This window comes from Ceratosolen solmsi, unplaced genomic scaffold (assembly GCF_000503995.2).
Source record: "Ceratosolen solmsi marchali unplaced genomic scaffold, CerSol_1.0 scaffold6, whole genome shotgun sequence".
In the NCBI taxonomy this organism is placed as follows: domain Eukaryota; kingdom Metazoa; phylum Arthropoda; class Insecta; order Hymenoptera; family Agaonidae; genus Ceratosolen; species Ceratosolen solmsi.
In genome coordinates this window covers 12,827,885-12,841,738 of record NW_011948414.1, presented here as the reverse complement: position 1 = coordinate 12,841,738, position 13,854 = coordinate 12,827,885, and the positions used below count along the sequence as shown (strand labels likewise).

The 13,854-nt window shown below is 21.3% G+C and overlaps 1 protein-coding gene across 1 annotated transcript in view; it reads right to left on the bottom strand.

Annotated features, from left to right (window-relative positions):
* The window catches only part of LOC105368135 (collagen alpha chain CG42342), a 113,646-nt gene that overhangs the window by 37,171 nt on the left and 62,621 nt on the right, over positions 1-13,854 (bottom strand). Inside the window, exons 2-3 of the mRNA XM_011507067.1 lie at positions 2,629-2,708; positions 1,577-1,612 (exon numbers count right to left, since the gene is read on the bottom strand). Of these exons, the coding sequence (XP_011505369.1) occupies positions 1,577-1,612; positions 2,629-2,708 (116 nt within the window). The remainder of the gene's footprint in view (positions 1-1,576; positions 1,613-2,628; positions 2,709-13,854) is intronic.

Sequence of the window (13,854 nt, the reverse complement as noted above, 5' to 3'; positions counted from 1 at the left end):
CATATCATGATTGTATAGACGTGGTATTATCTGTTAAGAAGTAGAATTATATGGTTTTCATTCTTCCACTTTGTAAAATACAACTTGAAACAATTCATTTACAACATCTTTAAGTCATGTTTTATGTCCCAAACCCAAATATTAAAGAAGTACATCATTTAAAATTTATAAATTTTTAATACTATTTATTTTAATTTTTTTAAATTATAAATAATAAAAACAAGGCCTGAAAAATATAAGAAAATCATGAATTTATTTGATTTAATAATATAAAAAATATATTGCCAATTATAGCGTTTATTTGTGTCTAAAACAAAATAAATTAAAAAGATGGTATAAATTTATGTTAATGTTACATTTACAATTATTAATCAATGTATTATTGTAAACTAGATTTATATTTTGAATAAATTACATAGTTCTATTATGTTATTGTTATCATCATACTAATAACAATATTATTCTTATCAATATTATTATAATAATTATATTAATATTATCTATTACAAGAATTAATTTTGATATAAAAAACTACTATACTATACTCTAAAATTGTAATATTATATATATATAACATTTTTTTATATTTTTATCTTCTACATAAAAATATTAAATTTATATTACAAAAATTAAATTAAACACTCGCTTTTTCTAAATCGATTGTACATAGAACATATTTATGGTAATTATAGGTACATTTTTATTATTACAGTACCATGATCATTAACATAATTTTTACAGAATTATTCATTTTTTAAAAATAATATTCATATTAGTTTTAGATATGAATTTTCATATAAACATTTATATATTTTAATTTATTTAATTGATAAAAATGACATTTATAGCAAAAACGAGGATGATCAATCCATTAATTAGAAATTGCAATTTCAATAAACTTTAAATTATAATTATATGTTAGTATACATATTTAATTTTACTTTTTTATATAATAGATTAACAGCAATTCTTATGTATGCAATAATTTATATATTATTCCATAAAATATTTATATAATTATGATATCCTACGCATATATCTATATACTTTTCAGTTATGAAAAAAGCTTATAAGAAATTGAATTTGAATTTAAATTAGTAAATTTTAATTATGATGTACCAAAGGATGACAATGCCGATTTATAAATTTACAGAAAAATATTACACTTTTAATAATACTAATTTTCAAAATATAAGTTATAATTCATTTTTTAATACATCGAGATATAAATATTTATTAATTTGATATGTATTTTTAGAATTAGTATATAAATAATATAGTTTAATTATAATCGCTATTCATATTTTGTCATCATTATACTATCGTTTTAATAATTATTCACTTTATGAATTATTTCTTTAAATAAAATTGATCTTAAAATTAATATTATTATTAGTAATAATCTGATATTAATTATTTGAATTTTCTTGCATTGTCGATGATTTTATCAAAATTTATCTTATTTGGAAGCAAATAAAAACTTTCTAACTATAAGCTACAGTATAGGTATAAATAGTCTAGTAAATCGGTGAGAAAGAAAAGCTAGAAATAAAAGGAAAAATTAAAAAACATATACCGGAAAACCATTCATGCCTGCCGTACCTGGCTCACCCTAAAAGAAATGTTATTAAATATTAACAAATAATGTTATATACTACATTCTAACATGCTATGGTTTATTCTACATTTTCATAAACATTGTATTCATTATACATAAGAACTATAAATAGTCTTTTTTACTAGTTCTAAATATCATTAAAATAAAATTTTATTTAAATTTTGTATTATAACATTTTTATTTCTTGAAAATTAATTTTATTTAAAAAAAACATTAATACATGTTACAATATTTTTTAATAATTACTGTATATTATTATTATTATTATCTACTAAAATATATACTAAAAAACAATTTCTAATTACTTTTTATAATTGACACATTTCAGTAATTATAAAACTCATAAAATACCTTGTTTGAATACAATATGTATCTTTCGAATTATGATTATTCAATATATGTTGGTTAATATAATACTCATTCTTTTAATTAATATATTATAGTAAAACAATGTTTAAAAATCAGTTAAAGAAAAAATTTAATGCTGTTGATCATTACAAAAAAAATGATATTTAGAATTTTATAATGTTACTATATATTATTAACTATTAATTAAAGTTATATTTAGTTTACTGTTACTAAAGCCAAATTAGTATTAGAAGCACTTAATATTAAATAATTGCAAAATAGAATTAAAAAAAAATCTACAATCTCTGCACTATTATTTTGTTATTATTTATTAATAGTATAATGCATATTTGAAATATTGGATTTTTAATCTATTCTTAAAGCAGATAAATAATATACGAATTTTTATTAAATTTAAAAAAAAAAATTTTAAATAATAAAAAATTATAAATTTATTATATACTTTATAAATAATGTACTTATATATTTATAAATATGATGAAATGTAAAAATAATTATAAATATCAAATTTCGTAAATTCTACGAGAAATAATATTAATTTAAATTCTTGACTCATTTTTATTGCTTTAAAAATTTTTTTTAATAATTTTTAATTGAATAATATATATATATTACAAAAAATACCTGTGCAAAAAACTTACCGGAGCCCCTGGTTCACCGGGATCACCTTTTTTTCCCTTTTTGCCACGTTTTCCAGCTGGTCCAGGACGACCTGGAGGACCTATGGTATCACATATAAAATAGATATATTTATTATGCAACTAATTTTGAATGTTTTTAAAATAATTTTCATATAATTTTGATTAAATTAATAGATATATAACTTAGAATTCGGACGAATAATAATTAATATATTCATAGAATAACAAAGAATTCATAAGCTGTTTTAAAAATTATGTAATAAATTATATTTATAAATTATATTTATAATCGATTCAATAATAGTTAGTAATACATAAATATATAAATGTTTAGTGCAGAAAATAAATGCTAGAAATTCTCATCCAGAGCAGTATGTAATGTTTTGACAATGTCAAGTTAAAAGACTGGTATTGATGAAAGGACTAGTGATATTATTTAATACCCATAAAAATAAGCAATGAGGTTTTTTTCACCAAATTAATAATACCTATGATATTAAGCAACGAAAAATATTTCACAATAATAATTATAATATGTAGGTATATTTATCTACATTTTTCATTAGTATTTAATACTAAATACTTTGAATTTAATCTAAAAATTGTTTACCTGCATTTGCTTATATATGATTTAAACACGATTTAAGTATCGATCTAAATATTAATCTAACTTAATATATAAAATAACAATATACTTGTAATGAAAAGCTTAAGAAGCAAACTTGTTTAAAAGTTTATTCATTCTTGAGATACATATTATACGTAACAAAGTTATAGTATTTATTTTAATTATATTATTCATTTAACAAATTTAGGTTTAAGTTGCTGCAGTATTACGTTTTTTACATATGTGTTCAAATTAACAACTAAAATTATATTATTTTACTAATTAATTTATATAGACGATAACATAGCTATATCATATTCCTTATTTCCACTGCAAATATTAATTTTGACACACGTATGAATCTCATATTTTATTCGTATTTCTCGTTACATTTTATTTAATTTTTTCTTAATCACCGTTAGAAATATTAAGATTATATTGTATTATATGTTGAAATCTACTGTATACGTTTCAAAAAATAAAAATTAAATAAATAACTTTATATATATTTATTAATTCAATTTATTATTATTACGTAATCTTTTTACCATAACTAAGAGAGTTAATGATAATTAATATTTATATTTTAAAAATATTATATATATTTATTTACATATCTACTTAATTATTATTTTTAACGAAATTATTATTAAACATCTATTTCTTAAATACTCCCAGAAGAACTACATGTTTCAAATTACAACTGAGTGAATAAAATATACAAAATTGAGAAAACGTCTATCAGAATATTTTCGATTATCCAAATCCTTTAATAAATGTAAAAATATCGTTATTTTAAAACTTAGGAAATTATTTGAGCTAAGAAAATAATTAAACTCTTAGTAAAATACAATACAATAGTAAAAATACTATTCAAAATTATTTTAAATACAAATAATTAGTCGACGAAATAAATAATTATATGTTAATAATCTTCCAAAAGAGTGGTATGCTTTAAAATTAATGATTTCGAATTTATACTTTCTTCATGTGTAGTGAAATTTGCTTTTTTCATAGTTCAATTTATAATATGTGATAATTTAAAATTAGCCTTTTTGTTCATTTTACGCAAATTCTTTTAATTTTGTTTTCTTTTTATATAAGCTAATTTATCCATTTTACATATTAAGCGGATTTTATAAAGCAGTCAATTATGTTACACAAAAATAAAGTACTGTAAATGAACATTTCGTTTCTTTATCAGTAATTAACATGTTAAAGGGGATGAAACAGCAAAGTGTAAAATACGAAAAATTTATAAAATCGAATATATTTAGTCTATAATTATTTTTATTGAATGTTATATTTTATTAAAAAAAAATTAATTCCAGAATTATAAATGCTAAGAAGAATGTGATTTTATTAAAGATGCATTTTTAATATTTGTCTACCGTTATGTATGTTAGAATTTTTTTAATTTTTGAATAGTAATTTTAAATTGTCAAGTTAATAAAATTGTATTAAAAACCTTTTTCAATTATAATTATTATATGTAAAATTATTTTATTTTAATCTCCTATATCTCTTAAAGCTTGAATTTTTTAATTAAAAAAAAAATTAAAAACAGCCATTATGATTTTGATTTAAGGTTTATCATATAACGTAAAACATATACAAAAATGATACCTTTTTTATAACAATACAATTTTTATATAAATATGGCTATATACTTTTGTTTAAAACTTAGAATTTGGTATTTCTAGATAATAAAAAAAAAGCTTTTATTATTGTTTGATATTACAAAAATAGATTAAATAATAAAATTACAGAATGTCATTACAAAATAGTTCGTTTGCAAGAAAAACAAAGCAAAAAACAATCAAATTTTTTTTTATAGCTCTAACAAATAATTGCTATTCAAAAATTGTTATACAACATTATATAGTTACTATTATATATAGCAATTAAATTTTTTGTGTACAAGTAATTAATTTTTCGATGATATACATATGATAGTTTGTAAAAAAGAATGAGCTTTTTAAATTAGAAAATTTAGTTCAATAAGAAATAACATTTATTAGTATAATTTTTAAATAGGAATATTCTTTCATTGAATATTACAATTTATTTTATTACGATCTAATATTTATAATATGAGAAGAAGTATATAATAATATTAGTAAAAGACTACAAGCCAAAAGCAGTTGATAATTTTTTAGAAAAATTCAAACACAAACTAATATGATTCACGAATTATGTCACATTCGTCAAGATGGTTTTGGAATTCTATATTTTATGAAAATATTTAGGCGACAGTAAGTACAACATAACAGAATTTGAAAAATTTGACATTTTAAATGAAAATGACATTGCTATGTTTATATTTTATATTATAGCAGAAAACATATCTTCAGTTACTTTCTAATAAACATTTTTACTTTTTTTGTATGATTATTTTACTAATATTTTCCACACTGTATTTTCATTTATAATAATTATATTCATTTGATTAAATTTTATAAAATATACTTGTAATAAATAATAATAAAAAGAAGCGGTACAATTAGATAAATATTTATTTATTCATTAATCTAAAATATATTAATTGTATACTATATATTAATTAAAAATATATACAGTCAAATGATTACGAAATACATTCAAATAAAATAAAATAATAAATTATAATTATCTAAATACTTTACTTTTATTTTTATAGTTTGACGTGAGATTTCACACAAAATATATATTTCAAATAATAATTAGAGAAAAGAAAACAAATAATGGAATACATTTGAATATCAATTTAATCAAGAAAATAATGTTTAAATACTTATACTTTTATAAGATTTCAATTTTCGTGTTAAATGTGTTTTGAATATTCTTGAAAATAATAATATTTAACTTTTTAACTGAAATAATTTATAATGAATGAATTTAACTGAAATAAAGATTAATTTTATAATAACAATTTCTAGCTATGGTTATTTTAGTTATTGACACATTTTGTTCGAAATTTGTTTTCCTGTTTCGAACTGCCAGTGTTTCGATAGTCTTATAATTGCCGCTTGCCTTAGCAAATGCTTGGGAAGGAGTCAAGTGGATGGGCTGTTGAAATACAGTATGTGTTTCTTCGATAAATATCGTTTATTATATTTTATTTACAATTACATTAAAAATGTGTTGAATTTATTAGATGGAAGAATGTATCATACGTTTAATGACAAAGATACGATTGCTTGTATCTGTATTGTGGTGGATGGTTTTCTACACAAGATGCTCCTTTATGATGATTTGTGTTGATTTTGTAAGGGTCAACAACTGAGTAGCGCACTCCTTATTAGCGAGTGTGTGTTATGCTGTTTTAATAATTGCGTCATCCCAGTCTCATAAGGACTGGCAATGACAATACAGACTATATACTCACAGCGATACAGTAGCCTTGATCTGATCCTGTGATGAACAGTACTCACTCCGTCATTCCAGTCTAATAAGAACTGGCAATGCAGACTTTGTATACTTGCTATGAAGAAGATAGTGTCAAAACCCTTTGCAGCACAGGAGAATTGACGCGTCTCTTCCTTTTATCGCGGCCGTACTTACAGCTTTATCGCTATAGTCTCAAGGGTAAGTCCCTGCTTCGTCCTTGAAGTCTTGGTCGTACTTAGAGCTTGATCCCTATAGTATCACCAGTAAGGGCCTGTTACTACTTCCTTAGCTTCTCTATTTAGCAGCGCTTGTGCCTGTGTCATCACCGCTAATAGCACCGGCGTCACCGATGAAAGCGCCTCTCTCTTCGGCTTCTTCAATTACAGTATGCCACTCTCTGTAGTAGTAAGTACACTTTAGATCTTTTCAGATGTTTAATAACTCACGAGAGGTTCTCGTAATCTCAAACACATTGATTACGTACTAAATTTAAAAGTCAAGATTCAGATTTTTTATTTGTATAAAAAATCTTAATTCATGTTTATATTCAATTTTCCGAATTTATATCGAAACTGATAAATGAAACATTAACTCAATGAATAATAAATAATTGAATCAATGTGCCTACTTCTTAATTTTATTGTTTTATTTTCCTTTTTTTTCCTTTATTGAAATCTGATTATTGCAACTATAATCTCTGCTCATAATTTTATTTTCTTATAAGTTTGTTCGAAAGTAAAAATTATATTTTAAAAATATTAATTGTAAATTTAATAAATAAATAAATTATAAAATGTAATTTAATACTTTTCTTTAATATTATATAGCCAATTTATCTACTTCAAGATATTCTTACGTATATCTATTAAATATTTATTATATATAATTAAACAATATTCAATTTTAAATCAAGAATTAAATGAATAATTTTTTAAAATAGTCTTTATATAATAAAGTAAAAATTTTTATATTTAAACCTTATAGAGAAATTATTATTAAATTGCATATAAAGTACATGTTTCATAGTATATTAACAATGCATATTTAAATGTATTTAAACTGAATTAAATTAAAATAAATAATTATAGTTATTAAAATGTAATAATTTAAATTTTTTTTATATTCGTATTTAAGCAAAATAAATTAATGGATAAAAGATGATTGTGTGAATTATTTAAAAAAATTATTGTAATATTTCAATTTTAAGATTTATTTTTGAATTACAATATATAATTATAATGTGTAATACAATATATGATTAATAATACTTTTAAATTAGATGTTTAATATATTTTCTTACTTCAACTTTACCAAAGAATATCAATCATATTATATATTCAATATAGCATATAATTTACAAAAGTAAAATATTCAAATATCTTGAATATAAACTTGTTATTGTAATTTTTGTTTAACTAAATTTTTATATATAAAATATATTATTTATTTTTATTAGATTGTTAAACATATTGTTTAAGATTCCGAGAATCTCTCAGATGTTATCATTTAGGAAAAAGGGTTATCATTTCTAAAAAAACCTCCAACGGTCGTTAAATCGAAAAAAATGATACAAGTGCAAAATCACCTCCATTGTTTCTAGTACCATAATCGTCTCAACTAGTAAAGCTGCCGCGTGGATATTTAAGACAAATTCACCAGGAGGCGCATTTGTAGATTTTCAGTCATTGATGCAGTCAGTCATGTTATTCACCAATGAAGTCTAGTCAACCAGGAAGCTACTCACTACAACAGAAGGAAGACCTGTCAATTCTCCTGTGTTGCAAGATAAGGGCTTGACACTATTTTCTTGATATAAAAAAATCATCTCTATCCACACGATGAACTAAATTGTCATCCATACGGAGCATTCCAGATGATGAAACAATTCATCACAGGATCAGTTCCGAGCAACTGAATAGTTGTGATTGAACATAGTATATATCTTTCCATCGCATAACTCCAACACATCAATAATGTAATTGTAAATAAACCATAATAAACCATATTTAATGAAGAAGTGCAAATTGTATTAAACTATAGCCCTTCAACTTAACTCCTTCCCAAGCATCCGCTAAGGCGGACGGCAAATTATTATAAAGTATTATATTATATTAATTATTATAAATATATTCAAAACATTGACAGTTCGAGCCGGAAATCAAACAGTTTCGAACATATACCTTATTAAATATAAACATATCAATTCTATTTTATTAATTTTTTGTATATTTTGAAGATATTCTGCCAATGTATTCAATTAATATATTTAAAATGTGTTCATTCAATTTTTAATGAAACTAGTAACAAATCGTTCATAAAACAATAATATATTTTATATATATATTATTGTATATTATTGAATATTTTTGATAATAATAAGTTTCTTTCTTAAATAAAAAATGATAAATTTTAGAAATATTTGATTAGGAAAAATTTATATGCCAACTGTTTTATTAAATTCAATCTAATGTGTATATTAAACTTAATTAAATTAATTAAATTAAATTAAATTAAATTAAATTAAATTAATAAATTAAACTTAATTCATACGAAAGTTTAATACATTTTCGATTTAGTGAAAATTTCAATTATTTGTCTAGTTTGATTCGATTTCATAAATGAAATTTTATGCATCACAATCTTGTATAAATCTTGTATAAATTTAATTTTTATGAATAATATCTAAATATATCTTAAAACATTAATATTTTTGGTATTCATTGTATGTAATTGCATGACAAAAATAAAAAAAAATATACAGAAATTAAAAAAAGAAGATATCAATGTAAGCATTACTAAAGGACAAAATAATATTAAGTGTTTTTTATAAGAATTTGATATTCTTAACAAATGAATTTACAGCTTTGAGATTTAACATACCTTACTGGATGTTAATATTTGTATATACGCTTGTTACCAGAATTTCTCATAAGAGTATTATTTTCTGATTATTGAGTGACGGTCCATGATATTGTAACTATAGTCAACCCAGCATTAATTAACTATGAAATCTAGTAGATATACAGTATACTTGTTTATAAATTTGAAAAATTAAATTAAATTGAAAACTATTTAATAATTTAATACCTATCATATATTTATTCTTTATAAAATTTATTGTATAATGGATTTTACTTATAGAATAATTAAAAATAATTAAATAGTAATTAATAATAATGAAAATAGAAAAAGCTAAGTTACTTAGTTAATACAATAATTTTTGTATAATTATATCCACGTTACATAAATAGATTATAATATTTGTCAAATACATTTTGTAGCAAACCTTTCTCTTGCCTGTATTTCATTCAAACATTAGTGATATTCCTTTTATTTATCTTACCATGTAAATTATAATGTTATATTATTATACAGTTCCACTATTACTCATAAAATGTATGAAAAATGTGTTGTTTTTTTAGGGCTATATTTATGTTAAAGATTTCGAACTATACTTTTTTATTTATAAGTAACACATTTTATAAAAAAATATGAAATTAATTTTCTATTTATTATCATTTTATTTTATAAATATAAAAATTTATAGAAGCTATTTTTCTTTTTCATAAACGTTTTAGTTATTCTTTATTTTTTAAAACATTACTTCCATGTGAATCATAAACTATTGTTTTATAATTTATTTTAATCATTTCTCGAACAATTTTTTAATTTTGCGCAATTATAAAATTGCATCTTATACATTTAAAACTAGATTGATAGATTATTTTTATATATATTATCTATAATTACTATAATGTTGTATATTGAATAGAATAAACCGAAAAAATTCGAGGTTTACAAAGAAATATCTAAAAAATTTATTCACGATGCTAAATTCTTAATCAATATACATAAAAATATACATTTTTATCAGTAAATATATGAGAAATCAGTAAATGTGAAAAATATGTTAAGATAGGACATTATAAATAAATTAAAGTAAATACTAATGATGGTATACTAATTAGTCGATTATTTGCAAACATTTATTCTTATCTCTCTTAATGTTATTTTAGCTATACAATGCGATAGAATAATTATTTTCCAAAAAGTTTTATATAAAATCATTAAAGTAGAATTTACTTTATTACTATTCTTTGATCTGTAAATTAAATGAAAATAAGATAAAGTAAAATCATAAAATTTTGTAAATCTAAATTTGTATTTCATAGAATAGTAAAATAAAAATCATACTTTGATAGTTTTCAGGGTGAATTTTAATTGAAAATTATACTCGACATTTGACATCATTTTACTTTCGACATCTCTCATTAGCTTAAAATTTGGCTTAAATAAAATGTATCAGAGAAATACAGAATGCTCTACAGTTCTACAATTATATTACACTGTAAAGTTGTTGATACGTTTCATAGTAATTATACATGCACGTGAGAGAGAGAGAGAGAGAGAGAGAGAGAGAGAGAGAGTGAGAGAGGTCGTACATGTCAATAGCGAAGAAAATTTATTCTCTGACGCTGAATAAAGACATTAAATTGATTTATATTTATATATTTAATTTTTTTATTTTAAATTCTTATCTGAATAGTTTGAAGCTTAATAATAAATATATTTTGTTACTATTAACTATTATTTAATAGTTGTTATATGTTATATTATTTCTTAATGTGATAGCATGTACACTAACATTTCTCTGTTTATATAAATTGTTGAAAAAAAAATAAAAATATAATATTTATGAATAAAAGTATATATAAGATTGTAACGGATATAATTTCACTTGTGAAATTGAATCAAACGAATCAAATAATTGAACATTTCACTAAGTCGTAGAAGTATTAAACTTTCGTATAAAGCTTTTAATTTAAATTTAAAGTTTTTTTTATTTAATTTAATTTAAAGCTATAGTTGTATTAAATCGAATTTAGTATTATTATAGTATAAAAATATCGTAGATATATAAATATCCGGTAATAAATTTTTTTTTGTAATTTACTTTTCTTAAATTTAAAAAAGAAACCTAATTTTAACAAAAATATTCCAATAATATTTTATTATTTTATGAATAATTTAATACTTTAATTATTTTTTTAATAATCAAAATTTCATTTTTCGTTGTAATTATATTAATCACACGCATTAATTATAATTTTACGTAAATTGCATGGGTGAATAATAATAGATCTTCGATATTTAAAAATAAAAGGGATTTATAAAAATTAAATATTTGTTTATAAAAGAATTACGATTAAAAATTTGCATGTATTTACATTTCCAATTACATTTACTCTGATTTGCACTCAGTTCGGCAGTCATAGTTTCAAAATTAATTGATTACTTTTATATTATCATAACAATATTTTAATATAATAGTATTAAACTTAAATAAAATATTTGATTGTACAATAAAATATAAAGAAAATTTTTTAATTATTTTACAATAGAGTTAGATATTTAATATTCAATTTGTTTATGTTATGAAGGCATTGATATAATCGATTTTACACATTGGTGTAAATGCGTACCATTTGGATGCATGTAGGAATGTAAATATATATTGTAAAAGTGGAGAACGAATAGACGGATATAATTAGAAAGCATAATCGATATTTTATTTTAGTAAATCACTAATTGCCAAGTACTAGCAGGAAGCATATATAGTTGATGATGTAATGCAAATGCAGAGAATGTAAGGAAGAGACATGAGTTTATGTGTTGTGTATGTGTACAATTAAGTGTTAAATGACTACAAGTGATAAAAGGCGGGATAAGTCGCTTCCACATTTAAGGACTTATGGCGTTGCAGGCACTATGATCATTGTAAACGATGGCGCCAAACCGAGAGAAGAAAGTTATAATTTCCTATTCTATAGGTTGCATGTAAAGGACGTATTCTCTTGTTCATAAGCATGCTGTTCTACATACTCTTCTCTTATTAAGAATGCTTTTCAACGCTCTCGTGAGTTCACCTTGAGTTAATATTCAACGTCTCTGTATCTTTATACATACTATTTATCATGATTTTCTGATCTCTATAAACATCTATGAATGTATTATTTCGAATTGGATATATTGCCCGGCTTGATTTCATATCCAGTAAATGTATTTTCTCGGCGAAATATCCGTGAATATATACATAATATTTGCATATATTTTAAGATAAAAAAAATTACCTTCAAAAATAAATATTGCTTATACTACGGTTCTCCTTTTAATTATTTTATAATTAATAATTTATTTTCACTAGCTGCACGCTAAAGATTAAGTTTTTAACTAGAATAGCTGTAAGTGAAAACTTCCATTATTACAGTTAATATAATTTTATTTTTTATTAATAATAAATCCTTATATGATTGTTTATTTAACTTTAAACCTTTCGGTACAAACGTTGTACTTAAATTATTAATTTCAATTAAATTAAAAAAACATTTCTTTTTTATATCTGATTTTCAAGTTTTGTATTTTCTAAAAAATCTCTTTTACAATAAAATAAGATTGTATATATTTATAATTAAATAAATTTGAAACAAATAGCTAAGTATAAAATTGAATAATTAATTTTAATACATTTATTTAAATATTGAATTTGACATTGAGAAAAACATGAGTATACTATGAAAAATTAATAAAATTATGATAAAAAATTTTGATTCTATAATTTGTAGCTTTAGAATATTGGTTATCTATATTAATTTGTAAACAATTAATTCATAAGAAAAAATATTCTTAAGCTTTCTACAGAATTTCAATTTCACGTTGTGAGCAAAAATATTTTTAATTTTAAATTTATTATTGATAATAACAAGAACTGTATAATAATGTTAATAATGGTAAGATTTCTCAGTAGTTTAGATTGGCTTATAGATGAAGATTAGAGGTCTTATGAACACGGTATTTTTATATTTTCAGTAATGAAAAAAAGCACAGATACATTAATGCAATAATCGATACCATAAAACTTGAATTCACAATATATAAATAAAATAATTAAATATTCATTTGAATTGAATTTTTTATTTTAATTTGCTTTTCCTTTTTCGATTAGGAAAAGTAACTATCAGTTCTCGAATATTGTAAAAAGAGATGAGTTTTATTAATAAAAAACAGTAAATGTTAAGTTATTAAAAAAAATAGTTTCTCATTTCTGCTGTCATTTGTAAGTGTGCTGCGATATTTAAATTTATTACTATCTTATAATTAGATATAAGTTCTAATTAAATCTAATATGATAACTGGTATTAGATTCGCATAAATTAATCAAACTGTAATTAATGCAATAAACCTGAATACAA